Source organism: Bombus fervidus, chromosome 13, assembly GCF_041682495.2.
Source record: "Bombus fervidus isolate BK054 chromosome 13, iyBomFerv1, whole genome shotgun sequence".
In the NCBI taxonomy this organism is placed as follows: Eukaryota; Metazoa; Arthropoda; class Insecta; order Hymenoptera; family Apidae; genus Bombus; species Bombus fervidus.
Window position 1 is genome coordinate 1,415,212 of NC_091529.1, and position 20,381 is coordinate 1,435,592.

Below are 20,381 nucleotides of genomic sequence, written 5' to 3' on the forward strand. Positions count from 1 at the left end.
GCTCGATGTTGCACGTATATATGTATTTCACGAATGGGAAAGAGATAGGACGCGCGGTCGCTGTGTGCAAATAAGAGACGGAAAACGCCGGACAGAGAAACAGAAAGAGAAAGAGAGATGTATGCATGTTTCTACGGGATAGGAGGTACGCCCGAACTTCGAGCGCGTCGACGCTTTGTCCTTTCCCCCTTTGCTCCTTCTCCCTTTCTCCGTCGCACTTTCGCCCTCCCGTATCTTCCATCCCTGTCTCTCTTTCCCCTCATGCCTTGCTCGCTCGCTCTTTCAGCCCCGATGTGTGTACGGCGTGCAAACGTGTAGATACGCGCGTGTATACCTACAAGGATCGTGGCTGAGCCCTTGCTGGCTGGTTTCAGAGAAATCAATCGTGTGCAAACGAGAATAGCTGCGTTCAGACCGATTCGAAAGTTGACAAAAAAGCTCACGTGTCGAACGACGACATCGGAGATCGTTCCGCCATACTGTCTTCACGCTCGACGGACTGCCGGAGAAAGAAAGAAAAAGACAAACAGTCTGATGGTAAACGACGCAAGGGAGAGATGTAAGAAACGTTGAAGGTTCCATTGAATCACGATTCGGATCTTGTAAATTGCGTTTCGTTTAATCAAGAGGCTCCTTGGTCGTCCTGGCAACGCAACACGCCAATTCGATGCGGCTCGCAAGGGGAAGAAAACAGAAAGCAGGGAAAGGGTGCAGGAAGTAGCGTGACACCGGGGGCCGTTATGCTTGCAGTTAGGTTAGGTGGTTGCGATTCCGATTTTCTTTAACCCGGTCGTCATGACGATGAAAAAGCAACCGACTGTGTATTGTGTATTGACATCGCCTCGACGGTAATCGAAAGCGAGGTCCGCGACAACTTTCCAAGCGAATTTCGCCAATTGGAATGGATAATTGGTAATTAAGCTCTCGTTACGTTTCGCAATAAAATTGCCTGCATCGAATAATCACTGATTTGCCATCGACAACTACGCGACAATAAAATTTGTCAGCTTTTTTTTTATTATACAGGAGCTTCGTAAAAATATTTATTGATACTTCCTAACGTATTGACGTCGACGGTAAACAGGATTACATAAATCTGTGTACGTCACGTAGTATTACCGTTTTTAATACTTTTATCGGAAAAGCATGAATAATTGCGTATGGCTGTATTTAGCTATGTTCGATAATTAAACCTCGGTACAAACTGTCGTGTCGTATGTGTGGACGCGATACAAGTATGAACGAATTTGTTCTCGTTTTCTTAAATTACCTTAAAGGTATCGCCTTCTCGAGATTTCTGAAAATGCCAACGACAATGACAGTCTTTAAATTCCTCTCTTTTGTTGTTGATGCTACAAAAACTCAGAATAATTGTTAGTACGTAAGTATATAATACGAAAGATATTCCTACGAGGCCGTGGAAGGAAAATGAGATGAACAGCTGCATTTGCGCAAGCAAGGCGAGAAAAATCAAGCGAGGTCGTAAATTAACGTGTTAAGTGACGATACTCATTGATCTAGCCGTACGTATTGTTGTACGTGGCCCGCATGCATGCAGACACCTGTGTCAATTTTCCATAATTGATTTCTATCATTGTTAGTAGCGCAACAATGTGTCATTGAAGAACTGGTTCTTCCATGCTATCATCGTTTGGCTTTGAACGAGGCTCTAGGTCCTCATCTCTCAAAACATCTGCAATTACATATGTACTTGTTTGGCTTCTCAAACGTGTAAACTTTAATTCCTGATCAGTTTTATGACCTCGCTGTATCGCCCCTATCATACGAGATGGATACATATGCACATGTCCTTGTATATATATTGTACATGATTCAAATGATGTATACGTTGCATCACGCTGGACTAAAGAGCCAACTATGTCACTCTATTTGTATTCTCTCACTAACAACTAAAACAGTTCACGTTTATTCGGTTGCGGTCTTATAAAGATAAATTTTGTTTTATGGATTGTTCAGTCTTTCGCTCTTTTTCTCTTTGCAATTTGAGAAGTATAATTGGCTTTATAGAAGTATAATTTTCAAAAGATATGCGTTCAAGAATCATCCTTGGTGAAGTAGAACGGTAGAGAACGAAACTTTTTAGTTTACGGCAGGAGGAAACGCGGTTACTGACGTACATGGCTAAAGTTTTAATTGAAACGTAAGCCTGACTGTTCTCTCCTATTGTTTCAATGAGTCATAAACAGTGGTACCATGAAAAAAGTGGTATCTACTTGTGTATTTGATGCTGCATGCACAAATATTAATTATTGGAATTTCTCTTATGTTAACACAAAGACTCGAATGCACACGAACAATATCGCATCAAACAATGTAAATTATCGCATTATTCGTGACTCGTGCAAAAGGTTAAGGGTAAAAGGCAAATGCGTAGTCAAATTATCCAAGTGACGCAAAAGCTACTCAGTGAGGCTTCATTAGGAACTGCAACCCCAGCGTATCGCATTCGTCGAGTATTTGTAACGTTCATTCGACAAATCGTCGTGCATCGAATCGCCGATCCTCTGGAATGTCAACATTTTTGTGACGGAATTCGAACCGTGAATATCTCGTAATTAATTAACGCGCTCCCCGCTCGCTTGTGCCTGTAGGAAAATATATAATCATTAGTTGTTACAAATGGTAAGCCAATAAATTCTTGCGCAAGAATCGGTTTAATGTTATTGGGAGGGAGGAATTGAAACTATTGAACTGCAGATATTTCTGCATATCCGAATTTTTCTGAATACGGCTGAAGGAATCGAACTTGAGCAAAGATTTTGATCGCTTTATGATTAAACTGAAGGAAAACTATTAAACGCAAAGCGTAGTAACTCTTTAAAGTAACTCTTTTAAGATTAGTTGAGAAATCAATCAAATTCTCCTAAAAGTATAAATACTAAGGCAAGAGATACTTTTAAAATTTTGAAGAAAATAGAAAAAGATGCTATACATGGAAGCAGGTGTAGATATGTGCGAAGTTTGGAAGGTATCGGAGATCGAGCTTAAATAGTCTCTGCACGGTTTTTCACTTTCATTTCTCTTGCCACGCAATTCCCGGACGCGATTCTCTGGCAGAAAGCCCATGATAAACGCAGACGGAGAGCCAGCGAGCCGTCGTTTGTTTCTCGATGGAAAGCGTGGCTTGTAATTAGTTTGGACGATAGGTCGGCCGGTTACCGAGAAGCACGAAACACGCAATTGGTTTTGCTAGAACGGAGAAAGAGAAGAGCGAGTCAGGGCTGCGCGGCGCAGCCAGATGGAAGCTTCGGGACGAAACAGAGAGGAACGATGAGAGGGATCGAGTCACGTGTTTTCTTCGACCAGTGGATATCCGTCATTGTGCACTTGTGCAGTCGATAACCAGCGCGGCTGGCTACGATCCGCGAATGTTGTGTCAATAAATGTCCGTCACTGACATCGTCAGATGCTTTTAAACCGGGTCTGGCCATCGCCGCGACTGCTCGATTATTTGCCTCGCTGGAGTATCGCGCTCGAGGTGCTTTCGATGTCACTGCTGTTCACTTCTGTTGTGACTCCCACACCGGCCCCGATAAATATCGGGAAATTTTTCTTTGCTTCTCTCGGTCTTTAAAAGACATCGTCGGCTCGTGTCTCCGAGTGCTTCGCTCTTTCAATCTTTTGCGCACCGTCCATCGATCTCGCTTTGTGCCTCTAGAGATTCTTATTTAGACTGTTTGTACGGACTCTTTCAGAAAGTTGTGGTATTGAAATAATGATTCTATAAGGAAGCCGAAGCGTGCATTGAAACGAATTGAAGTCATATCGAACGTTGTGAGCTGTAATTGTAATCTGTCGTCAACGCTATAAGCAGAGACAGTCGATATTTGACCGACGAAAAAGTCGTGTAACTTCGAAACGAGTAAATGGACACATATCTATTGAAACTTTCTTGCTAGTTTTGATAAGTAATATATACCGAAGTTTGGCGCCAGCTGTCTGAAACTCTATATATTAGAGTCAATATACACTTGGTGAATGAAAAAACAATGTGTATTTAACTTCTAGTAACATCGATTGATTTCGGTTTGATTGAAAGAATACGCGATAACGCAACGGGTTGAAGATCCTTCGTGGTGTCGGCGATCAATCTTGGCATGGAATATTTTTCGGTTTCCTATATACGATATCTTGATCAGAGCAACGTTCGATACGCAAGATATAGAGTCAGTTGGTCGTGGAACCGGGACCTCGTGTGCTTAAAAAAGTAGCCTAGCAAAGAGAGAGGAATCGGCCAACCACCGGTGGTATCCAGAGACAAAGACCTCGGTCGATGCACGTGGTAGCACTATCGGGCTTCTCTTTCTCCTTTGGCTTCCCTCTTTCTTCCGCCCCCTCCTCTGTATTCCCTTCTTCCTTCCTTCTCTCCTGTTCCTTTTCTCCTACCTCTTATGTGTCTCTTTCCCTCTGTTCGTAATTCTCTTCTGATCTACAACTTCTACGAGTGAGCTCGATTCGACTCCGAGAACTTCCCTTCGCGATATATACCGGGTGCATCCGCCATTCGACCAATCGAGAGGCAATAAATCGTCGTCAGTTCGCTCGAGAAATTTTATCGCCCGATTTATTGATCCCGCGAACGAGAGGTATTCAATTAGAGCCATTCGCGGCTAGTTCTGTCTGTGATTAAATTATTTTCGTTTTATTAAATCGCGATATTAAATATCGTTAATTTGCGCAATTTTAATTAAAGTACTGCTCAAAGTAGGCGAAATGTCATACAAATTTGACCTTCTTCGGTGGTGTTCGTAGGCGACGGATGTAAATGTCTGATACGTAGGAGTAGATCGTAGGTATTATTCCAGAAATTAATGTTTCCCCATGGAAAAGTAAAATTCACAGCTTTGACGAGAATAGAGGATACTATTACGGATATAAACGCTGCGTCCGTAATGTTGAATAGAAACAAGGAAACAAAGCGGATGCAATTTAAAGTCCGATTTAGTGCCACACCTCGTAGATCGACTCTCTTTCTCTTACGTTCTCGTACACTTACAATCGATTTTTCACGAAATGTCCGCTTTCACTCAACACGTCCAAGCCTATACATACACGTTCACTCTAATAAAGTGGAAGTTAGACAGGTTCTCCGAAGAAACAGATAAAAGATCTTCACAGTATATTAAAAGATATGAGAACCTCCATAAAATATGTTTTACATTCGCAAAATTGGAGAAACTATGCTGGATTAAGTTACATTAACACGATAAGAATGCATTCGTTATATTTTTTATATGCGATCTTCATACGAAACCTATGACTTTCTGCACCTTTCAATAACCGCAATTTGAATATCGGAACTGCCACCTTATCGTCGCAAACTTTTCGATTGTTCGCTGTTTAGCGTTTCAATCCTACAAAGAAATAAAATTCTCCGTAGAAATTAAATTTCTACTACGTACGCACGGCCGAGATAAAGATCAAGAATGTCGAAAGCAAATTATGGTAGACGGAACACGCACTCGTCGCCGTTCGCTCGTTGGACCGAGACGGTTCACTTTTCTCTTTTATTGGCGAACTAGCGCGCTTTCGGTTCGACTTCTGCTCGATAATCGAACTGAACCGAATCGAACACCGGGATCGCGCTCCAAAGATTTATTCGTTACAATAGCGTAGGTTTCCGTTTGTTCGAGTCACTCACCCAGAAAAACGTTATTTCTGTGTAACCGGTGGATATACGTTCGCAGCTACAAGTTCGTCCAAAAGTTCTCGTTAAAAATTCACGTTGCACGCAATTTTCCAACATACGCGAGAAAAATCTCGACGGAAGTCGTACAAGGAAAAAGAGCTTTTTGTTTCTGTGTCTACGCACGCGTCCGTAAGATGCTGCTTTCGCGCCAGACTTCGGGTCAGAAATAAAGCAGCCTTGGACGATCACTAATTTTACGGCCTAAATTAACACGCGGTCCGCGACAAGTAACCAGAACTGTACACTCCATACTTCGATGGTCCATTAACGATTTTGTCGTGACGTCTTTTGGCATCACCGAAATCGCTTCACGGTTTCATTGGCAGTGACTTTACCGAAGGCGTGGATTCAGTCTGGTTTAGGTCGGAAGTCACGGTAAATTTTAGCTTTCTTTCAGTAGCCAAGAAAGTATTTCGTGCTGTCGAAAGAACGACTTCAAAATTCCCAAGTACGTATCAGCGATTATTCGTGAAGCAATCGAGGAATTTTCGTTTACATAGCACGTTTCTTGTAATCGAATTGAACATGCAACCTTGAATATCGTGGTTTAGTGGGATCAGATGTATCGATTTAAATCGTTACGACGACAATGACTTGCGTAACGCAGCTCGGTAACGTGACTCGATCGAAATGCTTTTCAAGCATCGACTTACCAGATTCGTTTCACCTTCGTACAGTGTTATGCGTACATACGATCTGGGTCTTCCTGTAGTCTCGTGCGCAGTAACTCGTATACCCCAAAACTAGATTTCTTTCGATCTGAAACAATTACTCGTTAAGAAGTCTGAGTTGATACATTAGACTCATACTCGAAACGTGTAAGATCATTACATTCGTGTCCGCCAGTCTCTCTGAAGAACTTCGTTGCTCGACTGACTCGTCGGTATTTTCTTTCTTTCTTTGGTTCTTTCATCTCGTTCGCGAGTCACGATCGCTCTTCGTCTCTCGAAAAGCGTTGGCGTTTGATACTTGAAAGCCATCGAAAAAAGGCGAGCAAGTTGCGTTTTCGACTCGCGTCGATGCAAGTCCCGGTACTCATGCGATGAAAATCGTGTGCCTGATGGATTTCGATGAACGTCCCTCGAAAGCGCAAAGTAATGCTTTTTAGAATTTCCTTTCTTTTTCTTTCTCCCTCCATCCTCCCTTTATCCGCTCTTTTTCCTTTTTTTCCCTGTTTAACTGTGTCACGATGCATTTGCATCACTGCTACATGCAATCGAGCATCGAAAACCGGAGCTGAATGCAAGATGCAACACATCGCTTGGAACATCGTTTCGAGAAATGCTTTCTCCGAAAACGAAAAATGCGGCTCAAGCGATCGATTCATGCGACTTCGACGATGAAACGTGACATCGAGCAGCTCTTAAAAAACGCAACTTCGAGCTCCTACCGTCTAATTGATTCTACGTAATGGAATTCCGTCGAAGACCGAACGATCGAGGCTTTGTAGTCTTTGCTCGAGTTAAAGTTCCTGTGCCTGGTTAATGAAGACTGGCCAGACAAATTAATAATGCAATCTTAAGATAAGAGCACGGCTTATGATGGCGCGTTTAAAAAGGTTAGGGTCGAGTCTTATCTGAAAAGTAGTTTTCTTTAATTACTACGAGGCAGTCTCTGGTTATTTTGTTTCGGTCCTCGTAAATGCGGCTCGATGGTAATTGGTTTAATACAATATTAACGATCGTTACGAGTTCAGACTTTTCCGCAACAATAAACGGGTGTTCGTTGGATCGAAAATTGTATACATGCTTAGTACTAAATCATGAATTGTAAAACGGTGGAGATTGAAGTAATTTTGTGAATAAGCGAACAGAATATAAAAAATACCCGAAATGAATGGCGTGGGTAAATTCGACGGTATAAAGATTAAGTGAAAAACGCTTGTTCTCTCGTATGTGCATTGGGTCCGTAGGTCAAGTTATCCGTGGTTGGTGCTCCAACACAAACCTATTTGTCGTAAATCAAATTTCGTCGGGAAAACTCGCCGTTCTTTCAGGTTAAGCGGGCTCCCGTATCCAAAGTTGAGACAGCCAGAGTTGATGTGTAAATTTATATACCACCTCTCTACTTTGTTCCGTCTAGCGTCGAAATTAATTTATTCTTTTTCAAACACAAACGCGTTTATGAATACACCTCTGTTAATGCGATCATACAAATAGGGCATGCGAATTTTTGTCATTTATAAATGGGGGGGGGGCAAAGTGATCGACATCTAGTTTCATTAATTCTAGTTGCCTTGATTAAACGTATTAAAACTCGTCTCATTATTTATAAAAATAAAATTCGTGCGAATTCCCATTGTTAATCATATTTTCTACAACTTGTCGTACTATCTTGATTTTCTTACGGCCATCGAGTCTCTATAATTACCGAATACGGAAACAGCGTCGTCTCTTTCACTTTCGTCGCATATGTAAGACCATAGTGGGATCGCAAATTTTTTAGCCTGGCGCTGGTAATATCTGTCGGCGTTCCCCTTCGTCCGAGATTTTCTTTATAGTTGGCTTAGAATCCGTGGGCCGTGGTGCACGCTAACAAAGCCGAACGAACGAGGAAACATTTTACTGTCGAATCCTTCCGTTACGTTCGCTCGAACGCTATCGACTCACCAGTTTCATAATTGGAAGAAAATTTCGTAACAACCGTTCTCTCTGTACTCGATGCTACGAAATTCAATTATCGACGTTCATAAATTACGAGCTTGGAATGTTGGGTAGGACTTTTATATCCTGTTTTCCTTTCCGTTCGTTCTCACTCATGTATCGTTGGATTATTTTCCTAGCAGGATGCGTACAAATCTCGATAATTTTCTGCGGTATCTTTCTTATGATTTTTCGTCGTCGTTTTTCGGAACGTAAGAAAATGATCTGCCAGTTCTTATTTTCTGAGAAAGGAAAGTATCTGAAACAGAATTGCGGTCGATGCCGTTTCCGTTCATAAAGAAATCATTGATGCGTTGCAAATGAAAAAAGTTTCAGTTGAAATCTATCCGTGCATTTCGCAGTAAAAAGCGTTGATGTTTTAGGGATAGCGATACGATTAACTGCGCGCGCGACGGTAAATTCTTTTTACGCGGTCGCTTACGAAAGCCTGCGAACGCGCGCCATTTTCGAAATACACGTTTCACGGCGGCGCCGTGGTACATTGCTGCGTTCAATTTAAATTCATCGTGCACTCGCTCAGGCGTTATTAAAGCCGTCGGCATAAATTTCGGCAGAATTGGCGGCGGAATCTAATAAACGTCAGATGGTTATCGGCCTGATGAAATATCAAATCAAATTCGATGACTATCGCTGGCGGTGTAGCTAATGAACGTTAAGAATAACATACGAGGGTGCAAGGTAAAGAATTTCGTTCTATCCATAAACTCCTGTAACGTATAAATAGATGGAGTGTAGGAATGTATAAATGGACGACGTCAATCTTATTTTAGCGTGTAGGTACGCTCGTACTTGAAAAATCAATAAGACAGGATTTATAATCGACTACACCGATCTAACTACTTAACGCACGCGTTACCGCCAAAAAATGTGACTTCTATAAATATATTTTGTTACAACATCCGCACATCTGTTGGTAATTCGATGAGGTAACGCGTACCATGTACCTTAGCTTCTTTGGTGAACTACGTTTACCATGTAGTGTTCGGTCGAGAAGAAGTCTTTAACGTGCATGACAAAGCAGATAGTTCACAATACTTTGTGAACCCTACTATTCTACGAATCCTAGTATAGAATTTTCATCCAAGGCGTTTTCCTTTAGCTCGCCTCATTGACTTTATTGACTGCCATCACAAAAGGCTGATATTACAATTGGTTGATCGACAGATTTATTAATATTTGCGAACATTTCATCGAGGTATTAAACACCAAGATATCGCCAGACGCGCCATCTTCAACGTGTCTAGCCATCTAGATCAGAGTGCAGTCAATCCTCTTTCGGATTGGAGCGATTCTACCCTACGTAATCTCGCCTCCTTTTCATCGTCCGCGAGTTTCATTGTCACGACCGGCTGCTCTCGGCGAGTACATACACTCCCACACTGGTGGAAATGTTGCTCTCCGAGTACCTAAGTACCTACACGAGGAGAGTCGCGGCGCGATGCGACTTCTATCCTTAGCCTCCTCGTTCGGACAGACGAGGTTGCGAGGCCTCTTCGAGCAGCCGGTAGGCGCCAAGGCCGAGCATTCCTTCACCTCGCCCGATTTTTACTCTTTTCTTTATTTTCTCTCCTCTCTCGCCGCGATCTCCCGTCGATTATCCCCTCGTCTCCCTCTCCTTGCGATTCCTCTCAAGGGGCCCGATGCCCCTTGTCCACTAACCTCTTTCTCTTTCTATCTCTCTACCTGCGGTTTTCTCATTTGTTTAGCGTCTCACGCTGTCCTGTCTGTCTCCGCTTTCTGCCGGCTCATGCAACCAGTACCTAGAAGAAGAATGGGACTCTGCAAAGTCCTTTCAAATACTGTACGCATGCTCGATACGCCTTTAGTGCCATTTCTTTTCTCTAGTTTGCTACATAACTGTCTATATTTGCTGTATCGCATGGTTTAGGTCAGCTGAGAAGCGGATAGTTATTTTAAACATGGCGCGGTTTGAAGCGGCCGGACGAGCAATTTCGATGACGCGGTTATTGGCTGGTTTGGAATTTGATACAATTCGCGTCACAATAAGTTCATATCGCGTTTAATTAATTGACCAGTTCGTTATCAGATTACTTGGTAACGAGTTTGTATAACGGAGCAACGGTAACGTAACCGAGTTACAACGTTGTTAGTTACGTTAACGACTCTTAATACTTGAGCGTTTGTTGGTTCTCGCGATATACGTGCAATTTTTACAACGAGAAAGTTGTTAAAATCGATTTAAAATTGAAATGGGATCGTTTACGCGATGAAAGTGGAGTGCAATGAGAATTAAATTAGCGGTTAAGCGTAAACCGCTTCGTTTACCAGGTCACTGTCTCTTCTGGCAAACGAGGCACGACCGGCAGTTATGTTATTTAAGAAAGCATATGATTTCAGTCGATGTTGAGTTCGTCTTCGTCTATCATGTCACACATGAGCCGCACACAACTATGCTCATCTATTCTATAAATAAAAAATCGTACCTTCTAACTGTATCTTTGAAATTCACTTCTTTCCTGCGATAAGTAAACTTACGGAGGTGAATAATCATTAAATATTTACAAAAATATAAGTTGGATGCTACTAATCAAAAGTTTGCAACTATTACATGTTTCTTATATTTACTTAACGAAAGATTTTGTCAAACTAAACGATACTGTCATTGATATTTGCAGCACTAATTTAATAATAGATGTAGCACGTGAATGTAGGTATAAGCCCAAGTTTTCATTCAGTGGTATCTGTAGCGTTATGTGCTCGAAAGAGATCCACCCGCGAGTTTCAAGTAGTTTTCAACCGAAACAAGGAGTTTATTTGGTTAGACTTCTCTTTTCTTTCGTAGTCGGACCACAATCGTACTGTTTTTCCACGAATCGCATTCGCACAGTGGTCGAACATCCACAGAGGAATAACACGTATTTGCGGTGTACTTATTCCCGTGGAACACGAGAAAGCACACCACGCCCTTTTTAAGTGGCATGCCTCTCTTTTGCCAGACGCGCGCCGATGGTGTATACCAGATCCGCGATATAAACTCTTCTGAAGTGCTCCCTTCTAGCGGCAAGCACGACAGAGAGAGGGAAACCAGCAAGGATTTTATTACGTACTTCAGCGAAAGTTCTTTCCGAGCAGTAGCGAGGTGAAAATGAAAAGAATAGCGACCGCGATCGAGAGACACGCCGTAGTAGCTGCTGCATCAACTACTTTCCTATCGTTTTCATTGGGAGAGAATATCCGATAATGCGAACAGAAGAGACGTATTAATCAAACTCGCTGATGTTCCTCCTAAGAATCACGTTGACTATTGTACAGCGAACATAAACACTTGCTCTGTGCGTTCGCGTGCCGATAAACGCTCCACGATTAAACCAGCGACAGCCTGGAACGTGCGTATCTCGATCAACAAGTGTTAATCCGTTTAGAAAAAAGATTGGAACGGTTTTTGCTGTTCCGGATGCGATTAATTAACGGGACGAGGTAACGAGTTTGCGATCTTTCAACGGAAATTAAAGTTCGCCGTTGTTTCTAATGGAATGTTTGCGGGAATTGAACCGATTCACCACACGTGCGTGTTATCTTTGCGTATAAAACTTTTCAAATTCTTTGCGGTTTTAACGAAGTAATGATTTAATACGTTTGCTGATATTCACGCATACGTTGCATCCTCTTAACCTCTTAGGTACGGCTGAATTTTACGTGGGGCTGTTTCTTTGTATGGTAGAGTTTAACGCGAATTACGCGTGAACGATACACCACTGCAATGTGGGACGAATAATGCTGTTCTCACGCAAGCAAATTGGAATGAAGTTTTTGATAACTAAATTATAATTTTTTTTAAAAGTTTGATGCATATACTTTAACTTTAATAATTTACTTTAGTAATTAATAATATAATTGAGTGTGATATATTTTAAAACACAGTACGAAACGTAAACCCACGTCACAATTTTTACACTCGTAGCGCGATAGTGTCTGTCAAATTGCTCTTAATTTTCTATTTTGAAGCGACATTTTAAGGTTGAAGATTCTAAAAAATTATAAGGATAAGGATCGGCATGTTAAAAAGAGCATCTAATAATGGTATATTTATTTTAACGAAAAGCAACAATTGATACCTGATACTGGCATATCAAAAACAAAGACCATATATTGTCTGTATATTGTTAACACTGTTATAAAATGTGAGGACAAAGAAAGTGTGAAGCAAGACAAATGAAAAAGATCAGACGGTTCAAACGGTAAGCGAATGAGTTAGTAGAGTGAGCCACTATAGTGGCGCGTCGTAATATAAGATGACATCCTCGAAAGTCACTATAGTAGCGTTTCGTACCTGAGAGGTTAACCGTTTGAGTCCCAAACAGTGCGATCGCGCAATTTTTATTGAATAAAACTTGAAATATTTATAAACTAATAGTACGCATATATAATAATATAGATGTATTTTATAAAGTAACAAATATGACGAGCGCTATTGTATTGTTTTTCTCTTCGCAATCGATTAAAATAAGCGTTATCGTGCTGTTCAGGATTTTTCGGCCCTGTTCTTTCAATGACCCCTGGGACTCAAACGGTTAATTATCTGAAAATCTATCTGACTCTCGTTGGTAGGTCATAGACGCAACTATTGCGTCTTCGCTTTTACGAATTTTAATGAAACCATTTGAAAAAACGAACGGAGCTTAAGCAATCGAAATGGAAATAGATATTAAAATAGATATGATGAACTGAAGATATCTGAGACAAAATAGATAAGTTCCTGGGAGGGAATAGTTACGATATTATTTTTCATATTAGCGACATTTCTCAGTCTTTTATTTTTCTACATTACTAAAACATTTCAACTAAGAACTATTACTAGATTAGACAGAGATCATTGGTCTGCGTGAGACACTGTTGCAACCATGCGATTGAGGTTACATTTTGCCGCGAGAAGGTAAGCAGAAGAGAAAGAAAGAGCATAAACGAGGCATGTTCGGTCGCGAACAGTGGCGTCGATTCACTTTCCCGCTTCGGCGAGCGAGTTCGTTTTCTTTCCTTTTCGCTCTCGCTTTCGCGCACCGTCAGTTGCTGTACGCTGTACGGTATAGCAGGTCTGAGAGCCAGCCTTTAAATTGCTCACTAAAAGGGCCTTTCGAAATGGACGGAAAAAGGGAACTCGATCCTCTTTTTCTGTCCTTCCTTCCTTTCTATTTGTCCATGCGAAACCTCGCTGACATCTTTCGATCTCTTTCTTCATTTGTCGACTTTCGATCCGTTAGACTTGCATTTTGTCACTCGTTTATAGCCTCGGTCGACGAAGACAATAGAATGGACGGAAAAACGGTACTTGCATTATCGAGAAAGCAGTTAGCAACTTTCATCGTGTAGGACAGACGTGACGATTCGAGGAAAAGATGAAATAGCAACCTTAGTATCTCTTTGTTTCTTTCAATAATTTGTTGTTCTCTAAGAAAGATATCGCAAAGTTACTCTGGATCTTACTCTGGTGTGCGAATATTTTTATTTCCGTTACGATATTTACATTCGTGCGAAGCGTGAAATACCGAAGCTTCAAACTTGCTCGCAAATTCATCGCACAACCACAACATTTGGATTTGCTTACGTAATTGAATTTTCCTAATCTCCAAATCATATTCTAACATAGTCTCCCTGTAAACCATTATACTACAACAATACACATTACCATTCAACCCGATCGAATCGATTCAATACGGAATAATTGTCGTTGTTAATCCGCGTTCAACCTGATGAAATCGATTCGATACAAAATGGTCGTGAATGTGTTAATTGATCGATGACGATTGCCCGATACGTTCGATCGAGTGGAAAAATAGTATCCTGAAAGCTTGATTGCAGGCCATCTGCAGAGAAGACAGAGAAGGCACAGGCGGGCAGGCAGGAGGCAGGCTTGTTGCAGCGGCCTCTCCAGCCAAGGCCATTGTCCGTGGCTGAATGAGCTCTTTGTCCAGGCACATGCTGCCCTCGACGACGATGTCGGAGGTAACGCAGGCCTGGTCCAGGCTGCAACCTCGTGGAAGGGTCCACTTGCTGAACCGCGTTGAACGATCCAAACACGCTGTCTAATGTATAGCTCTGATGTATGGCCTCGTGCAGGGACGAGTAACAGCTGTCGCTAACCTACCTACCTACCTTCCTACCTTTCGCCGCATTAAGGGAGCCTCTCTTAATCGCTTTGTATGGGCTATCACCTGGCCTGACCTTCATAGAGTCATTATCTAACCCTGTTATATACTCGTTATATCGGAAATAAACCATAGTCCTGCGATGGTCGGTTGTGTTTCCAATGACACACTTTCAAACCTTGTTTCCAACTTGTTTGCGAAGTGTCGGCCAGTACCTTTCTTTGTACCGCTAATGCCGAAGAATCCTACGTGTATACCTGTACTTTTAACGAAGAAGCGGTATTTTACCCCTGCTTATCGATTTCTCTAATGGGCGAAAAGAATTCTAGCGATATCGTTAAGAATGTATCGTGCAAGAAACCAGGAAACTCGGAATATAATCGCGTTCTTATTTGGAATAAAATGATAGCGGACGAAATCGCGTAACGCTTTGGATTTTATCCAAATTGCACGCGACGACGAGCGTTTTATTCGTGTAAAGCACACGATCGTTTGTTAGTATGCTAGTTACAAAGTGCTGGAAATTATCCAAAACTAATTCGAAGTAGCACGCTATACCCCGGTGAACGGGGTGAGATCATAGATTGAGGTCTGGATTGTATTATCGTTGCGAAATTATCTGGTTATTAGAAACGTTCGCGGTGTGTGCGAACGATTTAACCCGTCTATGGGACATCGATATCGAGAATAGACGAGCCCGCCATTCCGGTCAATGTTCATTCGAACGTATTTCTCCACGTGTTACGTAATTTTCGACCGGGATAGAGCCTCGTATCTCTCGGTGTCCGCTAATCTGTCTTAGTCACGCTCAATTCGAGAACCGAGCGTGAATTATCGTTTGGAAATTGCTGGATTTAATTGCTTAATACATGACAATTTTTGTTTCCACATAATACGAATCATCAGAAGCTTCTGTAAATAAAAAATTAAACATTAGTAAGGACAAGTCAATTTCAATTAAATCGGTTTCGGTTTCGATCCTTTAAAACGTAAATACAATGTAATTTATTTTTAACAATGATGAGTGAAAGTATAGGAAATTCTAGATAAAGAAAGTGTCGCGTCTAAGAGATTGGTAATTCCGAACGACAGATTATCTGGTTCTTCTCCATGTAACTGATTAAAGTGAGTTTACGGAGGAAGTGAATATGAATGACGTGGGTCTACGCGATACGCATTGCTTGATTGACATTCATTGACTAGCTTTCTCTTTCCTTATCAAATCGCCCTTATTGGATCCGTAGATCAAGAAATGTCTGTCTTTTGTGAGGTCTAATGCATCTAACGTATCGATATATTCCAACGAAAATTAAAATTGTCCAGCCTTCTCGAGACTGTATAGAAATGTTGGAGTGACGTAAATAATGCATACCTGCGTAGCAAGAATTATGCAGCAAGAAAAATTTCAACAGCAGACCGAATCTCCCATAACGAAACGGAATAGAATACTGAAACTCTGGAACTTTGTAACGAGAAACGCGAAAAACGAGAGGATATTACTGTCTTTGTTTATACATGGAACATAGTTGGAAGTGTCGAGAATTTTCATCGAAGCATCGTTTCACGGTACAGCTCTTTATAATCTCGTAGTGGAACGTGCAACAGCTGCCTACCTACGTTGGATAGCTACCATCGGACATCAAAAGAGGGTTGCTCGCTTCTCGCTTTCTACAAACTACCACACACCTGGCGTACCAGCTACGCGGTCCTCTTCCGCATGGATACAGCGTGTACGCTTCTTTCGCGTGGAAAAAGTTGGCCTATATCTTGACAAAAATATTATTTCCTTCTAGCCAGGTCATACGTCAACTTATAAAACCTGATATTTTAGCATTCTTCGCTCGTAAAATTATACTTCTTTTCTCTTCTACTGTGCAACAAGCTGAATTCCACGATGTAACAGAATAGATGCGTTAGGTTTACATTTAGTTGAACGTAAGTTCGAAATGAGAAATTATTTATTAGTATTTGAAAAAATAATTCGAACGCGATACAAGGTTTTCTATTCCGTAACCTTTAGCCGTGGTAAAAGCATGGTAAAATAATCGTGACCCTTTTCTTCCATTATAGCTAGCGTTTCCTCTGGGCTAGGTGGCGCAGTTTCGTCCTCGCCGATTTGATCGATTTCATTTCCGTCCGCGTCCAGCATAGGCTCGTTTCTCATTAACCGGTACCGATTGTCCAAGTGAATCGCCGGCTTCAACTTGTGCCGTTTGATTATCTGAAAACGAAGGAATCATGTTAAAGGTTATACTATGTCGGCGTCACTTTGTGACAACGTATGTGTAAAGCTATGGTTACAATGAATGTGTGTTCTGCTCCGATGAACTGCTGTTTTGACGAATGAAACGCCCAGAGATCAAAATGTATGCATACATGCGTAAGAATCTATATGGAGTGTCGGAAGATATGTGAGGATGTTTATAGAGACTGTAGACATCAAAGCGGTGTAAAAGGTTCGCGTATAAAAATGTCCTTGAGCTGACGTATCTTTCTCTTTATTTTGTACTTTACTTACTCACGCTTCGTCTTTCACATTCTGTTAACGCAACAACCGAAGTCCTATCCATATTCTATGTTACTTATTTAGATTTTTATCTCGAAGTAAAATGAAATAGCATATAACTTGAAAAATGAGCCCGAGCCGACATCGTAGTCCAATTTCTTTCATCTTTTTATCTACAAACATTTTCTACATATTCTTTGATATTCTCTATGCATATTTATTTTGTTCCGATATATTCATCGAAATAACTGATCATCAAAACACTCTTTCGCCATAACCGTAGTCTAAAATACACGCCCGACGATCGTTGTTAGAAAGAAGGGAGAAAGCGATAGAACTAAGGAAGAGGAGATGCACGAAGCAACAGAGTGAACGGTTATCCAAACATCTCTCGTGCAACGAAACGATAGCAAAGTGTCAGGAACGAGTGTAGTAGTTGACCAAGTTGATCTCGATGTTCGGGAGGGTACAAAGGAAAGAAGCTTTCGCGGATATGCCAGCCTTCATCCAGCGATGTAAGAGTTTTTCGGTAGAGATGTCTCGACTGCGCAGCAACTATCGGATAGAAGTCAACGTCAAACAGCAACGTCGCTGAAAATCCATACTGCGTCGCTCGCAATAAGCTGCTTACTCCGTGCCATCGCCCCTCTGTAAACCCTCAGCCCCAGTCCCGTTAGGAACTTTGTCGTTGCCATTGTCAATATTAAACCAAGCCCTGTGTTTCTCGCCGTTCTGCTGCACAACGCGCTTCTCGAATAATCATCCAGCCTGCATGATTGTTTCATGCTCGCTGGAAAAATGCTCGAGTCACCAGAACTGTGCGAAAGACAGTGCAACTTTCTATCACCAGGAAATTGTGTGTGTCTTTTTAAAATTTATTTGCGGTCAATATCACCGAGGGAATGCTTTTAGTAAATTCGACGGTATTATATCATGGTATAAGAATCAATAAGAAAGGTAAAGAATTTTATTTCAGAATGATGGCCTTTGATATCAACTGCAGAAGTAGTATCGTTTGCGGTGCAACGATATTGAAATGAAAGGTCCAGTTGTTCTTCCTATTGATCGACGCTCGATTCGCGATTCTAATGATCGTAGATCTCGTAGGGTGACGCGGCACCGTCTCCGTGACGGCAATTATAATTACAAGTGCGTGTTCATAGTCATCGAGTCTTAATTAATTCCAGTTTCTTTCCTCTGCTGAAACATACATTGAAAATTCAACAGCCATCTTGACAATTTTTTTCGACGACGAGAAAACGGAGAAAGCCTGAAGGAATCATTTTTGCCAAAGCTCGAATTCGAAAATCTGTTACTTTGTTTGGAACGACGCGAGAGGATGTAGAGGTAATATAAAGCGATTTTGAAGAATTTCGACGATCCGACGAAGCGAGGATTTCGCCCTCGATGGTTTTGTCTTACGCGTTCTTTGTGCTTACTTGGCTGCTGTTCTTTGCTGAGGCTTGAATGCGGCAGGGACGAAGAATACCAAATAATGGCGGCGCCATCGTTCGAATTGGCGGCGAAGGAGGGGATTTCGTGAATTAATCCGCCGCCAACCGAGTCGCCTTTTACCTTTGGGACAAGTGATTTTCGACAAATTATGTAACCATCTCTTTATTTGTCGTGCCTCTAAATAATGATTTTCAAATTACAGAAACGACTCTTTCATTTATCACACAAAGTTTCATTGTACGTTGCAACGATGGAAATTAGGATAAAGAATTAATTAATGGAAACACGCGCACAGAGATGCGATTAAGGTCTGACGTTACAATGTGAACCGTTTAATTTTAATTCAACGCAAACTGGACTGGCAAATCGCAAATTAGACGCGACTAATTCAGAAGACTAATGCGTAGAATTTCAGTTGAATTCTACGTGTTCTCCACGAGGAATTATGCCATAAAACGCGAGTTCGGAGTGTGAAAAAACATTACCGGTGAAAACTAAATCGTGCGACGCTACGACAGGTTTAATTATGCTCGTTGCATTGTGCTCGATTTTAAAACGATTATTTGCGCAGCTCATACCGCGAGAAAGTATACCAACAAATGGTGATCGATCGTTATTGTTAGCAGGTTGTACACGTATGTAACTTGAATCTATTCCAAATGCATTTTGAATATCGCTGAAACTGCAAACAATGGCTGTTCTGTTTCATCGTGTTCTACCTAAAAACTTTCTTTGCCCATCGTTGGCTGCGTTTTTCAAACTTTCGTTATCGAAAAACCGTAATTCATTAAAAATCTACGTGGAACCACGTCGAAAGCGGTGATCTAATGAAACGATACATCGTATTCGCGATACAGTTGGCGATCGATCGATCGATCGGCCTCGTACTGACTTTGTTGCCGATTAAGCGGTGAAAAAAGTTTGTGTGAAAACATAAGAGATCTCGAGTGGGGCGGAAAGAGGAAGGAAAGACAGAAGGGGGAAGAGAGACAGAGAGAGAAAGCAGTGCTTTGTGCAACCTGAAAATCAAATTATCTCGTTAGAAGCCGCAAAGCGGAGATTCCAAAGAGAGAGGAAACCTTTGGAAACTACCCTCGTAAGCCAAATGCCTGACCCGAATTCACGGGTCTTCCTCGCTCGTTTACGATGCATCCTTTTTTCCTTCCTTTTTCTTCTATGGCTTCCAAAGCGCGTGATATTCTAAATCGTTCGAACACCTGCGTCCGCCAATTCGTCCGTAAACAGAGAAACCTTGCTCGGCATTGTTACGAACAGCGGAATATTAGGCGAAACGCGAACGAAAAGCTAATCAGATTGCGGATGTTTGTGCATACGTGGAAAAATCGAACGTAGAAAATGTATGTAATACGCAGGATTGTACGGAATATCCAGAGTACAGCGTATTACTTATAATATTTGGATTCAATCTCTCTAGTGGAAACGTCATGATAATCTGAATCTGTGCGGATATTCACAGTTTATTAATCGCAATTCTAATAACATACTTCAATCCCGTTTTCCAACTACGTCGGAAAATTTACTTGCTTCAGCAGAGAAGATCGGTTAATTCGAATTTCGAAATGGAAAGGTATAGATCGTCTAAGAGAGAGAGGGGGGGGAGAGAAAGAGAGAGGGAGATTAATTAAAGTTCCGAATTTTTACGATTAAGTTCTCGAACTATGCACGTGGTCGTGCTCGAGAAATTATTATACACACGTTGTACTCGCATTCTGCTTGCACCATGTTTCTAAATTATCAAGAAAAGCGGTGAAAATTAAAAGATGTAACCTCCTGGGGCATTTCGGTCGCGTTCCGTAGACTTACTGTCTACCCGTACGGTGTATTGATCTTAGGGGGGTGATTTTTAAGACGAGTTTCCCGACGACCGGCACAGATGGCGCCACCCTACGGATGGCATCTTTTCGCCGAACATCATTCTCGCC

At 41.6% G+C, this 20,381-nt stretch overlaps 2 protein-coding genes across 9 annotated transcripts in view; one reads left to right on the forward strand and one right to left on the reverse strand.

Moving 5' to 3' along the window:
- Msi (RNA-binding protein musashi) overlaps positions 1-20,381 on the forward strand; it is a 120,970-nt gene that overhangs the window by 74,968 nt on the left and 25,621 nt on the right. The gene's annotated exons all lie outside the window — the stretch shown is intronic.
- The window catches only part of LOC139993502 (uncharacterized), a 56,014-nt gene continuing 48,826 nt past the window's right edge, over positions 13,194-20,381 (reverse strand). Inside the window, exon 4 of the mRNA XM_072015284.1 lies at positions 13,194-16,698. Within this exon, the coding sequence (XP_071871385.1) occupies positions 16,480-16,698 (219 nt within the window). The 3' untranslated portion in view covers positions 13,194-16,479. The remainder of the gene's footprint in view (positions 16,699-20,381) is intronic.